The sequence below is a fragment of the Thamnophis elegans genome, chromosome 5 (assembly GCF_009769535.1).
Source record: "Thamnophis elegans isolate rThaEle1 chromosome 5, rThaEle1.pri, whole genome shotgun sequence".
In the NCBI taxonomy this organism is placed as follows: Eukaryota; Metazoa; Chordata; class Lepidosauria; order Squamata; family Colubridae; genus Thamnophis; species Thamnophis elegans.
In genome coordinates this window covers 79,446,740-79,461,938 of record NC_045545.1, presented here as the reverse complement: position 1 = coordinate 79,461,938, position 15,199 = coordinate 79,446,740, and the positions used below count along the sequence as shown (strand labels likewise).

Here is a 15,199-nt window from a genome sequence, read left to right as displayed (position 1 = left end):
CCTTTTCATGTAAGCCTTTACCTAGCCAGGTATCTCTAGGAAGATCTATTAGGAGAGATGGGATGAGGGTCACAAGAATTCCAGCAATTACTTTTAGAACCAATATATCTCCTTGCATATAGATATTGGGATTCTCTAACAGCTTTCTGAAAAACTGTTAAGATATACTTATTGGTAATAGAGAAATGAATCTCTAGCACTGGTGAATGAAATCTCTGCTACTAGCACTGATGATGTTACCTAGCTGGGTAATGAAACATGTGCAAGAAAATAACCAAGCTCAAATGAACCTGCGTTCATCCAATAACTGAAACTCCTATCTCAGGTATCCCTCATACTGTACATGAGTATTTGATTTTTTTGTTATGTAAGAGGAGAACTTTGCACGTATTTCTCTTGCATTTCATTTTGTTACTTTCAGCCTATTTCTCTAACTTATCAAACTTGTTTTGAATTTCATTTCTGACTTCTGGGTTATTTGCTGTCCATATGTTATGTCATCTACACATTCGATAAACATTCCTATCACCTTTCTCCAAGACATTAATTTAAGAATGAACATCAAAAGAAGTAGTATTCTAATTTCAGAGAAAAGATTTCAATGAAAGCGGTACTGGATCTGAATTGGACTTCTTGCACTTAGTCTCTCTCTCTCTCTCTCTCTCTCTCTCCCTCCCTCTCTCTCTCTCTCTCTCTCTCTCTCTCTCTCTCCCTCCCTCCCTCCCTCCCTCCCTCCCTCCCTCCCTCTCTCTCTCTCTCTCTCTCTGGGTACTGGGTACTTGAGAGACCGCCTGCTGCCAATTACCTCCCAAAGACCCGTTAGATCACACAGGGTCGGCCTCCTCCGGGTTCCGTCCACCAGCCAATGCCATCTGGCTACCACCCGGGGGAGGGCCTTCTCTGTGGCAGCTCCGGCCCTTTGGAACGAACTCCCCGCAGAGATTCGGACCCTCACCTCTCTCCAGGCCTTCCGGAAAGCCGTTAAAACCTGGCTGTGCCGGCAGGCCTGGGGTTGATGAGTTCCCCTCCCCTCTCGACTTGTGTGGCTGTGTGACTCTTGGTTATTTTAATCACTTGTATTGTGTTCTATGTTCCCTTTCCCCCTTTGAGTTGTTTGCCGCCCTGAGTCCCTCCCGGAAAAGGGCGGCATACAAATAAAATTAATCCTAATCCTAATCCTAATCCTAATCCTAATCCTAATCCTCTTCCTCCCTCCCTCCCTCCCTCCCTCCCTCCCCCCCCCCCTCTCTCTCTCTCATACACACACACACACAGAGATCTCACACAATAGCAAATTAATCTATGCTTTGCTATGAACTGGTATAAGAAAAATAGCTGTATGTTGTCCTTTACATGGAATTTAGTGAAATGGCTTTCTGGGTACAACTGAGGTTGTATTCCAAATTAGATAATTTAGACCAGCTGGCTTGGTCTATGTTATCTTCAGGACTATTGATATTTTTTTATTCTAAAAAGGCAAATATTTAAAACCTGGGGTTTTGCATTTCATCAGCTTGCTTGTAGTTGCAGCCGTGGGAGGATTCCCAACTGCTTTCTCTCCACTGTTCAGATTTATTGGCCTTCTGCATCTTGTGAGGTGGTTGGCCTGTGACCTCCATTCAATGCGTGTGCATCACCAGGGACCTGAATTCCCTCAAGAAACACAAAGGGTTGATTGATAATGGGAAGCAGGAAAGAAAGCCAAAGGGAATTTAGCACTCTGGGGGTGACAGCACCATCAGAATGGGAACCAACAGCCAGTCTTTGCAATTGAAAGTAAAACCTTCTCAGTACTAAGACCTTGGGCCTAGCATGACAAAGCTAAATTGAACCATCTTGGAGGAAAATAAACAGTGGCTGTCCGTGCTAGTTTGAGTGGATCCTGGTACTGAACTATTCAAAGAACTGCCAGGCAGGGTGGATAGTGATGGAGAGAAATGAATAGGCTGACTTCATCTTTTTCTTCCCTTGGAAACTGGCCCATTGATTGCAAAGTATAAGAGGGAAGGCGCATCTGTTATGCAAGATATTCTAGTTTGTAATGGTCGAATGTTTGCTCAGAACTGGGCCTTTACCCCAGCACAGATACGGGTGTTTGCATTCTAACAGCAACAGATGACTGCTGTGTGCTGTTACAAGAAAGACAATTGAGTGCCAGGGCAAGCTTTGTCTTTGTATGTTGGCTCAATTGTTCTCACAATATGGATGAGTTTGGAGGGGTGAGCTGCAACATCAGGATGGAGCACCTGCTACCAATTACCTCCCAAAGACCCATTAGATCACACAGGGTAGGCCTCCTCCGGGTTCCGTCTACCAGCCAATGTCATCTGGCCACTACCCGGGGGAGGGCCTTCTCTGTGGCGGCTCCGGCCCTTTGGAACGAACTCCGCGCAGAGATTCGGACCCTCACCTCTCTCCAGGCCTTCCGAAAAGCCGTTAAAACCTGGCTGTGTCGGCAGGCCTGGGGTCGATGAGTTCCCTTCCCCTCTCGAATCGTGTGGCTGTTGGTTGTTTTTAAATGCCCTGTACTTTTGTAGTTTTTGTGTTTTTCCCTTCCCCTCTTTGGGTTTGTGCGCCGTCCTGAGTCCCACCGGGAATAGGGCGGCATATAAATAAAATGAAACTCAAAACTCGAAACTCGAATCCAAGTATATAATCTCCAGCATCTCTTGTTTAAAGTGTTGGAAGAAATGTCCATCGGGGTTCAGCTCCAAGTGGGGAAAAAGACATTGGAAGCATGGAGGTTGCTTGGAAAGATGGTTTTAATGGTGGACAGGACCACATGGCTTGAGTTTCTTGAACAGAAAAGGTGATCACATGCTTCCAGATCAGTGGTGGGTTTCAAAAATTGTTTGAACCTACTCTGTGGGTGTGGCCTCCTTTGTGGGAGTGGCTTGCTGCCCATGTGACCGGATGGGAGTGGCTTGCCACCCATGTGACCGGATATGAAGATGCCGACGACACTTGTCAGAACCACCTTAAATTACCTCACACACAGCACTGGCATGCATAAGAATATGATGTCAACTTGTTTTTTAAAAGGCATCTTTGGTTTGCGTTAAAACAACTTCAACACACGCAATGTTCTGATTGCACCACAAACGCAGTAGTCATCCTTACCTTTCACAGAGGCACTGAGTTTTATAAATATGAACATGATAGTGTAGAATAATCATATCCAAGGACCAGTGGTGGGTTTCAAAAAATTTAGGAACCTCTTCTGTAGGTGTGGCCTGCTTTCCGGGTCCTCTGGTGGAACCTCTTCTAACCGGTTCGGTAGATTTGACGAACCGGTTCTACCGAATAGATGCGAACTGGTAGGAACCCACCTCTGTTCCAGATGTTGGGTGAAAAAGAAAAGAGAGAAAAGGGGGCTTGCAGAGAGTTCCTGAGTTTTTTATACTCGCTGTTCGGCCCCACCTCTCTGTTTCCTGTTCCTGTGTAAGAAATGTATTCTGACTGGTTGTCTGACTCCAAGGGGCAGAGGTGTTGGTGTCTTAACTAACTTGTAGGTTGTGTGTCTTTTGAGTCCCAAGCTTGGTTGTGTGCCCAGGTGCCCTGTGGTGAGATGGGTAAAGAGCTAATACTATCATGCCTTAATCCCATCACCCTGGAGCTGAAGGGGAGATCTTTGTTATGTAGAATAGACTGACTCAGGCTTTTTAATGGCCCATTGACAAAGGTGGCGGCTATTAAGAGTGAGTCTGTTTCCTGCCTAAAACATGTTTCTCCATTTCTTATCTGGGGAAATATAATATTCTGCCTTCTTAATATTTACCAGGATATTTCATTTTTCTAGGAGAGGGGTGAGTATTAACTTCCTACAAAAGGATCAGGAATGAAGGAAGACACAGTTTGGTTAATGTACCAGGCTAGAAAGTGGGAGACTCCGAGTTCTAGTTCACCTTACAAACAAAGCCAACTGGATGTCCTTGGGCCAGTCACTCTTCTCAGTTCTAGAAGGGAGGCAAAGGCAAATCACTTCCAAAAATCCTTGCCAAAATATTGAAGGGACTTGTCCAGACAGGTACCAGGATTGAATGTAGACTTGAAGGTGGGAATGAATGAATGAATGAATGAATGAATGAATGAAGAGATAGGAAAGAACTCTGCCTGGAGTCTGAAAACTTTTGTGGGTCAAGACTAGACAAGACAGTGAGCCGGGTGGTTATAAAGAAAATTTTAAACAAGTTTCTCTATACCTATTTGATTTATCCAAAGACTTGGGATATAGAGAAATAAATAAAAGTTTTCTTCACACATATACGCACATACCTGCCATATTCATTTGAATTAAAGTTTAGCGGGTCCAACTATATTTGAATTCCAGAAGAATTTCAGTTGGATACCCACCACGCATAGTATTGTAGGCTTACAATGCAGTATTTATATTCAGCCAAAGAGCATCAGTTATTGTCTAGTATTTTCTAATTTGACTCACCATGATTTACAAATTCCACAATGTGGCTTTCTTTGTTTTGACTTGCAGTGTTGTGTGAATGCAAGCAATGTGGTCTACAAACGATGGTTTATGATTCAGTAATAGTAGTAAATTTCTGTAAAACTGTTTTAGTAGTAGTATTGCATACCACTGCTGTTTATCGTGTAGTGCATTGTATGATTCCAGACTGTTTTCATTTATTCAATAAATCAGAATTTAAGAAGGCATAGTTAGCACAAAGTGTTACTTTTCTCCCATGAGGTGTTATAATAATAAACAGGCAGAGGGAAGAGGGCTATGTGTTTGTGTCAAATGTAATACATAAATGCAATTCCTGATCTATGATTGTTGGATTCATTACATTTCTCTTTATAGCACCTGAGTGGTCCTTTAAACAGAATAAGAGAAATGCAATTAGAGCTTGCAAACACTGAATCTAATATAGCCTGTTGATAAAATAAAGGCTGTTTAAATGTGTCATTTGTCCTAGAGGAAGATTGCTATTTCAGAAGATTTATTTAACAGGCAGCATTCCTCCCTCCCCCCTTCCTACAGGCAGCAGAATCCTGAAAGTTCGATAGAGGCATGAATCAAAGCATGCTCCAATTTTTGATAAAATGTTTCTGCAGATCTCTTTTTAATGACTATATCACGCCTACAAATATCATAGAGGGATGGGATTGCTGTTTCTGAAGGGACTGTATTAATCCTGATACTTCCTGTTCTTACTGTGTCTCATCCAGAATAATAGAGTTGGAAGGAATCTTGGAGGTCTTCTAATCCAACCCCCTGTTCAAGCAGGAAAACCTATTACATTTCAGACAAGTGACTGTCCAGTCTCTTCTTAAAAAAAAAAAAACCTCCAGTGTTGGAGCACCCACAACTCCTGGAGGCAAGCCGTTGTACTGATTAATTGTTCTAATTGTTAGGAAATTCAATGTATAGTAACTCAGAAAAGGGAGAGTTCAGAGCACCTGAAAAACTAAATACCCTTTTCCAAAAGTGATGGCAATGGGGAAAACATTGATGGGATTATGAGAAGGTCATGTTGATATGTGCTATATATTATATTTCATAGATTTTCACGGGTGTAGGTATGCTGGTCTTGTTGTATTCGGGTCTTTTCCCATGTAAGATTGAAATTGTCTTGGCAACGTTTCGGCGAGGTCTCACTCGCCATCTTCAGGCTGGTGTTTTCGACTTAAAGCATGGTCGGAGCTGCCGTCTATCTATAAATCTTGGTGTGTGTGTGTGTGGAGTGCTGGCTTTGTTTCAGTAAGTGGATTGATTGGTTGTGTTGTTGTATCATGATTGGTAGATTGGTGCTGATTGGTGCTGGCTGTGTATCTGTTGTTGTTTTGTGTTGTAACGGCCTGGGTGGTGGATGGGGCTCGTTTGTTGACTAGGGCTGGTTTCCAGGTGTCTGGTAGGCGGGAGGTATTTGTCATGTTTATTCATGTTGTGGGGGTGTTTCTCTATTTCGATAGCTTCCATAATTATTCTCTTGTTGAAGTGTTCAGTTTTGGAGATTAATTTGGTTCCTTCAAAATTAATTTTATGTCCTGTAGCTTTAAGGTGCTGGAAAAGGGAGGAAGTTTTTTCTTTTTTTCTTACTGCATTCTTGTGTTCTGCGATGTGTGCATTTATTCTCCTATTAGTTTGTCCAATATATGTGGCAGGGCAGATTTTGCATGGTATTTCGTAGACTCCTTGGTTTTCTAGCTGGATTTTGTCTTTGGGGTTTCTTAAGATGTTGGCTATTTTTTGGTCAGTGCTGAAGGCTTTCTTGATATTGTGTTTGTGGAGAATTTTGCTGATTTTATCTGTGGTGCCTTTGATGTAAGGGAGGAGGGCGATGCTGTTGTCCTGTTCTGTGTCTCGGTTCTTGGGTGGAGTCTCCCTTTGGATTAGGTTGGTAATTGTTTTTCTTTGGAATCCGTTGGAGATTAATACATTAAACTCTAATTCAGTTTTCAGGTGGTCTTTGTCGGCTAGGCGTTTGGTTCTGGAGATGAGGGTCTTGGCTACAGAGTTGATCTGTGCAGGATGGTGGTGTGATTGTTCATTTAAGTAGCAGTTGGTGTGTGGTTTTTTTCCGGTAGATGGTGTGTCCAAGGGAGCCATTGAGTTTGTGTGTGTGTGTGTGTGTGTGTGTGTGTGTAACATAATACATATACATATACATATATATTTACATTTACATATACATACTCATACACATACACATACACATACACATACACATGCTAGTCTTGTTGTATTCGGGTCTTTTCCCGTGTAAGATTGAGATTGTCTTGGCAACATTGGCAACGTTGGTGTTTTCAGGCTGTCAGGCTGGTGTTTTCGGCTTCGTGTTTGTGTGAGAGCCTTCGTGCTTGTGCTTGGCCTCGCACAAGCACGAAGCCGAAAACACCAGCCTGAAGATAGCGAGTGAGACCTTCCCGAAATGTTGCCAAGACAATCTCAATCTTACATGTGAAAAGATCTGAATACAACAAGACCAGCATACCTACACCCATGAAAATTTATGAAAACACACACACATGCATACACACACACACACACACACATATATGTTTGTGTGTGTGTGTGTGTGTGTGTGTACACACACACACACACACATACAGAACAGCTGGTTCTATAAGCAATCATGCTTTAGAGAAGTGCTACAAACCTGAGTCTATGCATCCTACCAAAGCATCATGTTGAGGTCAGTGCTTGGTGGGTGTCATGTGTGTGGTGATGTGTGTGGTGTATCTGCCATTTGCAAACATGGCTTTTGGCAGGCTGAGGGTCTGCCCCGTGGAATCAATGTAACAGCCCCTAAATATACAATGCCTGCATCGGGGATAAGGGAAGGCAAAAGGCATTGTGACATCATGCTGATGATTTGAATGATGGGTTTTCTATTGGTCATGTCTGTGTGTCATCGATCAAATTACTGTATTCAGAAACCTTTGTAAAAGGTTTCTAAATTATGTTTAACATGACCTTTCAAAGTCTATGATGGGAAATAGCTGCATTTATATATATATATAAAACCCAGAACCCAGCCTGAAGATGGCGAATGAGACCTCGCCAAAATGTTGCCAAGACATTTTGTTCTGTTCCAACATAATTCTGGAAAGCCTTGAGCAATTTCAATCAAACTTGGTACATAGATGACTTATTCTCTGGGAAAAATACTGTTGGGGTAAGATACCCCTAACACCCTCTCTCTCTCCCGCTGTCTGTGTGTCTGTGTGTGTGTATGTGTTCCAGAATAACTCTGGAATGCCTGGGCTGCTGAAAAGGAATGAATTATATCTATAGTGTCAAATCACAGTACTTTTGACAGTGATAGTGAGCACTAGTGTCCTTTGCATTTTCCATCCAAATAATATTTTTTTCTCTCATTCATTCATTCATTCATTCATTCATTCATTCATTCATTCATTCATTCATTCATTCATGTTACAGTGTGCTGTATACATATAAAAAAATTCTGGGAAGATCCTTCCTGAAACCTTGAAAAGCAATAACTGGTCTAATGAACCAAGAATCCAACTGAATGTCAGGCAGCTTCATGTATTCAGATACCCTAATTCTGCAAACAGAGTTCAATGTTTTCTCCATTTCCTGCCTAATCGTTTGACGCATTTATTTTTGTTTGTTTAATTTCTAGAGCCAGCATCCATTAACCACGAATCATGTCAGTGAAACTAACCTTTGCCTCCCCTGCTGATGGGGGAAGAATCAGCAGGAGCCATTCCTTCGCTGGATTTAGCAGCACACAAAGCCGGATGTTGGCGTAAGCTTTACATGCAACAAACCTCTTTCTAGCCTCTGTTTTTCTGGTTTAGATATAGTGTGTTGTATGTGCAGGACTGACTGCAGTGTGTTTGTGTTTTAAAGATTAATATGTAATGATATATGGGACTAAAACACTGACACGAGAATTATGTTGCCGGATAATTCTACTGACTGTCAACTACCAGCAGTTCGAGTCTCACCGGCTCAAGGTTGATGTCTGATGTTAGCAAAATGAGGACCCAGATTGTTGGGGGCAATTTGGTGATATATCTGTATACCGCTTAGAGCAGGGATGTCAAGCTGGCAGCCCGCGGGCCAGATGCATCATGTGCAGGCCACGCCCCCCTCAACTCCATGAAGGGGGGGGGGAACATCACGATATCTCATATGATGGCTGTTGTAGCCTGCCAGCTTACAGCAGAGCTGGCAGCAGATTCAGACAGTGAGGCGGTTGGGGAGGAAAATGGGCCAGTCCTGGAGTCTGGGAAAGGTTCTGATGAGGGCTCTGTGTTGGAGGCAGAGAGGGAGCCAGGGCCGTATGCCAGTTGTCAGCTGCCTTCAGAGTCAGACATCAGTGATGCAGACAAACAACTGGAGCCTGTTCCCAGTGTGCACTTGTGTGGAGTTGCCAGACAAAGGGAACAGTTAAAGAACAGGAGTCGACTTGGGAGTAAGGCCACATGATGAATGGCCCCTCCCAGAGGAAATAAAAGAGGAGCGAAAGGGGAGTGGAGTTTGCAGGAGACAATTAGTTCGCTAATTGGTTTGTGACTCTCAGAGACTCCTTGCCAAATTCTGCAGATAACGGCCTGTCAGCTCTCCAAGCCAGATAAACCGTATCTGTGACGGTAAATCCTCCTTTGAAAGACTTTGCTGGCTCTGAATGAACAGAATTCACAGTAAATTAATAAAAGGGGTTTTTTTTGCCAGGACAAGGAGTTTGTTTCATCCTCTTGGGATACGCGTGGCTTAGAGGGTGCTATAAAGCAGTATATAAATCTAAGCGCTATTGCTATTATGGGGAAATGGCATCAGTGGATGAATACAAGTAAAAGTAAATCTACACGCAAAGGAGGCTTGACTGACTGATTGATGGTTGGATGCAGTTGTTGTTCATGGATTTTTACCCTTCAAGTATGGGACTCCGACTGGTTTACAAGTCTACTATACATAGGTAGAAGTGAAATCCATTCCAAAAATTACATGAGGCATTTGCAATACTATAACAGTCCGTTCCAGTTAAGTCCTGTATTGTTTAGACAGTTTATTAAATAAACATTGGTATTTATGTAATACAGAGTATTAAATCATGATTTATAAATCTTAATAGCTGTGCCTGTTTAATATACTAAGCCAAAGTCAAGGAAACCACACTTGGTTTAGCATAACTGACCTAGAACACACAGTCCTGGGTAAATTAAAGTGCTTTAATCTTTTAACAGATTAACAGAATTGGAAGGGATCTTAAAGGTCATCTAGTCCAATCCCCTGCTCAAGCAGACCCTACACCATTTCTGACAAATGGCAGTCAATCTCTTCTTGAAAGCCTCCAATGATGAAGCCCCCATAATTTCCGAAGTCAAGCTGTTCATTCCATTGGTTGATTGTTTTCACTGTCAGAAAGTTTCTCCTTATTTCCAGGTTGAATCTCTCCTTGATCAGTTTCCATCCATTATTCCTTTTCTGGCCTTCAGATGCCTTTGAAAATAGCTTGACTCCCTCCTCTCTGTGGCAGCCCCTCAAATATTGGAACACTGTTATCATGGTCCTTCTCGTCACTAGACTAGCCATGCCCAGTTCCTGTAACCATTCTTCATATATTTTAGTCTCCAGTCTCCTAATCATCCTGGTTGCTCTCCTCTGCACTTTTTCTAGAGTCTCAACATCTATTTTATAGCGTGATGACCAAACTAGATGCAGTACTCTAGGTGTGGTCTTACTAAACTAGACCTAAGATAAAAAGCCAGCATATGATCTGGAAGAGGCAGCTACAGTAAGGAAGTTCAGATGGATAAAGGTATCTTAAATATGCTTACAGGGGGATTTTAAGGGAGATTCAGAAGAGTAAAAAATATTGGCTACCATCATGCAACACAAAGGGATGGGACTTTGATTGTGTGATCATGGCTGTCATTTTGACAGCTCCTGTTTCTATTTTCCTTCTTTCCCTCTGTAGGAAGTTAGCAACCACCCTCTCCTAGAAAAATACAATATCATAGGAAATATTGAAAAGGCAGAATATTATATTTCCCTGGATCAGAAATGGAGAAACATGTTTTTAGGCAGGAAACAGACTCACTCTTAAAAGCCCCCACTTTCTTTAAAGGGCCATTAAAATGCCCAGACCAGTCTATTCTACATAACAAAGAGTTTTCCCATTCAGCTCCAGGGTGATGGCATTAAGGCATGATAGTATTAGCCCTTTACCCATCTCATCACAGGGCACCTGGGAAGGAGCAATGCTCAACCAAACTTGGACTCAAAGTACAGCCTAGAGAGTTGCCCCTGCATGGCCCCATGGGAGTCTGACAACCAATCAAAATACAAGATCAAGATCAAAGGACAGAGAGGGCATAAAGCCAGGGAATTTCAGCATCTCACTCTCCTTTTCTTCTTCACCCAACATCTGGAAGCATATGATCCCTCTTTTCTGTTTAGGACTTCAAACCATGTGGTCCTGTCCACCATTAAACCATCTTTCCAAGCAGCCTCCATGTTTCCAGTGTCTTTTACCTCACTTGGAGCTGAACCCAGAAGGACATTTCTTCCAACAATTAATTCCTTCCTTCCTTCCTTCCTTCCTTCCTTCCTTCCTTCCTTCCTTCCTTCCTTCCTTCCTTCCTTCCCATTTCAAAACACATGACTCTGGGTGGCGTACAACAGATAAAAACAAATATGAAAACATATTCAAATATTTAAAAAACCCATACAAACCATATCAGAGAAACAGCAACAAAGTTATAAAAGCAACGAGCAACCTTCAAAATAGCCAAAGCACAATTTCCACTGCACACTAGTGTGGGACCTATTTTAAACACATCCATAATTATACATGGATTTCCACTTTCATTATAAAACCTAGACAACATCAAAGACATTAGTTGCCTGCAAGACATTTAAGGGAAGTCTGGTTGATTTACTCTGTAAGGGGAAAAAAAAAAAACCCAAGCAAGCAATTGAATAAACAGGCTAGAGGCCGACATACATAGTGGGAGTTCTGAGAACGAATGACGATGGGAAGGGAGTCAAACAGATGTTCCTCCGACTAAATCACCTCCAACCGAGTAAGAATGCTTGTAGGGGGAAAAAAAAGTTTACTTTCCCCTGAAGGTTATTTAGTTACTTTCAGCTGTAAAGCATTAACAAAAATAACAATCAAACCTTTATGCATTTTTTGGAGGGATAGACAGAAAACAAATATCCAAGTACTCTCTACCAGTTAACTAGGAAAGCAGTTTGATTGGTATTACAATTATGGGTTAATATTTCCAGAAAACAGATGTAAGCATTATTTGCCATTCCAGCATAGGTTTTGAGCTTGCGCTTTAGATGAAATAATTGAGATAATACTTAGAGCAGGGGCCCTAAAACTAAGGCCCGGGGGCCGGATATGGCCCGCACTGGACCATGAGGTTCCTCCCCCCACATTGCCCTGCCTACTTGCTGGCCCCCACTCACCTTCTGGAGGCCGAGGAGGCCAAAAAGAGGCTTGTTTTTAGTATCCCTGGCCTCCAGAGAGAGAGGGGGGGATGGAGGGAGAGAGAGGGGAGAGAGAAACAGACGTCCCTCACAGCCCCCCTCCCAAAGCAGCCACATCCCTTCACTAACCTGCTTCACACCCCAGAAGCATAACAAACCACTTAGCCATGCCCACCTAGTCACATGACCACTTAGTCATGCCCACCCAGTCACATGACCACTTAGCCACACCCACCCAGCTGGTCTGTGTCCCCCCCCAACAGTCTGAAGGACCGTGAATTGACGCCTTCTTTAAAACGTTTGAGGACCTCTGACTTAGAGGTTTGCCAAAAGGTAGGTCTTTGCTTGCATCTAGGTGAGATGAAAGCAATTTTTATACCCTTAAATTAAGCCACAATTTTTAAAGTCACCTTCATTGATTGGAGAGCCAATTTAGTGTAGTGAAAGTAAAGCTCAAAAGTGGGAGATCATCAATTCAAGTCCCACCTTAAGCACAAAGCTACTTGGGTGACCTTGGGCCTGTCGCTCTCTTTCAGCCCTAAGAAGCAGGTAATGGCAAGCTACTTCAGAAATCTTGCTAAGAAAACTGAGGAACTTATCCAAGGAGTCAACTGAGTTGAAGGCACACCTACTCACACTTGAAGAACAAGCCGTAGGATTCACATATCCCACTAAGTTGTTTGTTCAATCAACCTTGATTAAATCAATGTGTGAACTTAGCCATTGTGTACATTTCAGTTCTTTGTCCTCCCCCCCCCAAAAAAAAAATAATTGCAAAAACAAACCTGCTTTTCTGGAAGGGAAACTTATTTTGAATAAGCGTGGCTAAGATTGAGCCACAGAACTCTTCTCTTCTGTAGCCTCATAGTGTTTTCCAGCTGTGTCTATTCTAGCAGTTATGCTTTCATTAACCAATAAGAATGTGATTATAGTAAGACAGCCTATTGACCTCAGAGAGGCCTTGATAAACTTTTGAACAAAGCAAATATAGGGTGAAAAAGAAAGTTAGCCATAGTCACAAGTAATAAGGGACAACTTTTCTAAGAAAAGCTTAGACTGAAAATAACTCTTAGTTATCCAGGTTGTTTTTGTTAGTTGCAAAATCATGTCCAACCCATTGTGACCACATGGACAATGTTCCTCCAGGCCTTCCTGTCCTCTACCATCCCTCTGGCGTCCATTTAAGCTCATGCCTACTGCTTCGGTGACTCCATCCAGCCACCTCATTCTCTGTTGTCCCCTTCTTCTTTTCCCCTCAATCTTTCCCAGTATTAGGCTCTTCTTTAGGGAGTCCTTCCTTCTCATTAGGTGAGTTATCCAGGTAGGTGAAGAATATTCAGCTGTGTTTCTCTGTTTTATTCAGTAAGAACTAGGCTGCAGAGAAAGATAATTGAGATTTAAGTTGATTTGTTTGTTTCAAGTTGGATTTTCACATGTTTTTTGAATCAGGACAACTTGTTCCATGCTCTGTTTTAAAGGATAAAAAAGTAATTAATTTATCAGAGAGAGCAGAAACTTAAAGAGCCAAATATTCTGTAAGAGTCATAAATCAAAAGATAGCTAAGCACTTAAATAAATTTTAGCTGATACTGTCTTCCTTGAAAAAAGAAATAACTGAAAAAAGAGTGAAAGAGCTGCTCTTTTAAGCAAGAAGTTTATCTTTTAACAAAAAAAGTGATTTGCTACCTTGATTTAACTAGATATCACTGCTTCTTTGGAAGTATTTAGTGTGATTTATTTATTTGTTAGAGTTATCACCCATCTTTAAACCAAGAGCTTAGAGAAGCTTGCATAGGACTTCTTCCATATTATTCCACAACAAAAAGCTTGTGAGGTAGGTTGGGCCAAAGTTACTCAGTACCTGTGGCTGAAGAAACCTAGATCTCCCCAGTGCCAGTCCAACTCCTTATAAACTACACCAGTGTTTCTCAATCTTGGCAGTTTGAAGATGTGTGGATTTCAACTGCCAGACTTGCCCAGCCAGCATAGAATTCTGGGAGTTGAAGTCCACACATTTTTAAACAGTCAAGGTTGAGAAACACTACTATGCCACAGCTCTCAACTAAGTTACACATTAGGGCTTATTCTCAAGAATGCATATATAATAATTTCTTACCTACTTATCAATATTGGCGTACCAATACCTGATTGGCCACACCTGTTTTGCAAGGGTGCCCATAATACAGTGGTGGGTTCCAGATCCTGTTGCAACTGGTACGGTGCAATGGGGCCTGGTGTCCACCACATGAATGTGTACCGCCTGCGATGCCCCAGTTGCTCGGCAGAGCATTGGGCAGGCGCCATACACTCCATGCGGAAGCGTGGAAGCACCAAAGAGCTCAAATACAGGTAAGGAGGGCTGACTGGTGGGTGGGCCCTCCAGAGCACCGTACCGGAACGGTACTCGGTGCTTCCGGCAGGCACCGATACACCCATACCGGGGCGTACAGCCTACAACCCACCACTGCCATAATATGATCTCAACATTCCAGATGTGACCAGTGACCTGAAAGGTTAGATCCCAGATTAAGGCAGGGCTTGTTTGGTTTGAAACAAATTTAAAAAGTATAAGAAAATCAAATACTTTTTTCTTTCAAGAAACAGTAGTGAATATTCCCTTCTAAGAGAATAATAAACAGTAAAATAAATGAATCAAAATAAATATACTGGCAATGATGTTCCATAAATAAAATTGAAACTATTATAAATAAAGTATTTTCTAAAAAGGTTTTAGAAAACATGAAGGGTAAAATTATATACAGGGAGTCCTTGACTTATCACCATTCATTTAGTAATCATTTGAAGTTACAATGGTACTGAAAAAAATGAATTACGACTGTTTTTGCACTTATGACAGTTGCAGTATCCAGTCAATGAGGGAAGTCTAATTTAACAACTGCAAGATTCACTTAAAGGCCATAAAATGGGGCAAAATTCACTTAACAACTGTCTTGCTTAGCAACTGAAGTTTTGGGCTCAGTTGTGGTCATACATGGAGGACTACCTATATCTGAAACTCAGGATAATCTAATAATAGTCAATGACTCCTTGTGTAACTAATTTGAAGACTACTACTAATATTCTTGGAAATAAGCAATAGGCACAGATAATAATGTGATAATTAACAGATAATTATCACAGGCAATGTGGTAATGCATATCACATTTCCTGTAGCAGCAGAAAACTGATTGTGTAGGAGAAAATTCACAATCCACATATAACTGCTTTTATCTTTCCTAGTTCTCACCTGTTTATTCGAGCTGTCTG

General features: G+C 41.9%; 1 protein-coding gene across 1 annotated transcript in view; it reads left to right on the top strand.

Moving 5' to 3' along the window:
• RIPOR3 (RIPOR family member 3) overlaps window positions 1-15,199 on the top strand; it is a 143,585-nt gene that overhangs the window by 54,564 nt on the left and 73,822 nt on the right. Inside the window, exon 2 of the mRNA XM_032218282.1 lies at window positions 8,106-8,231. Within this exon, the coding sequence (XP_032074173.1) occupies window positions 8,131-8,231 (101 nt within the window). The 5' untranslated portion in view covers window positions 8,106-8,130. The remainder of the gene's footprint in view (window positions 1-8,105; window positions 8,232-15,199) is intronic.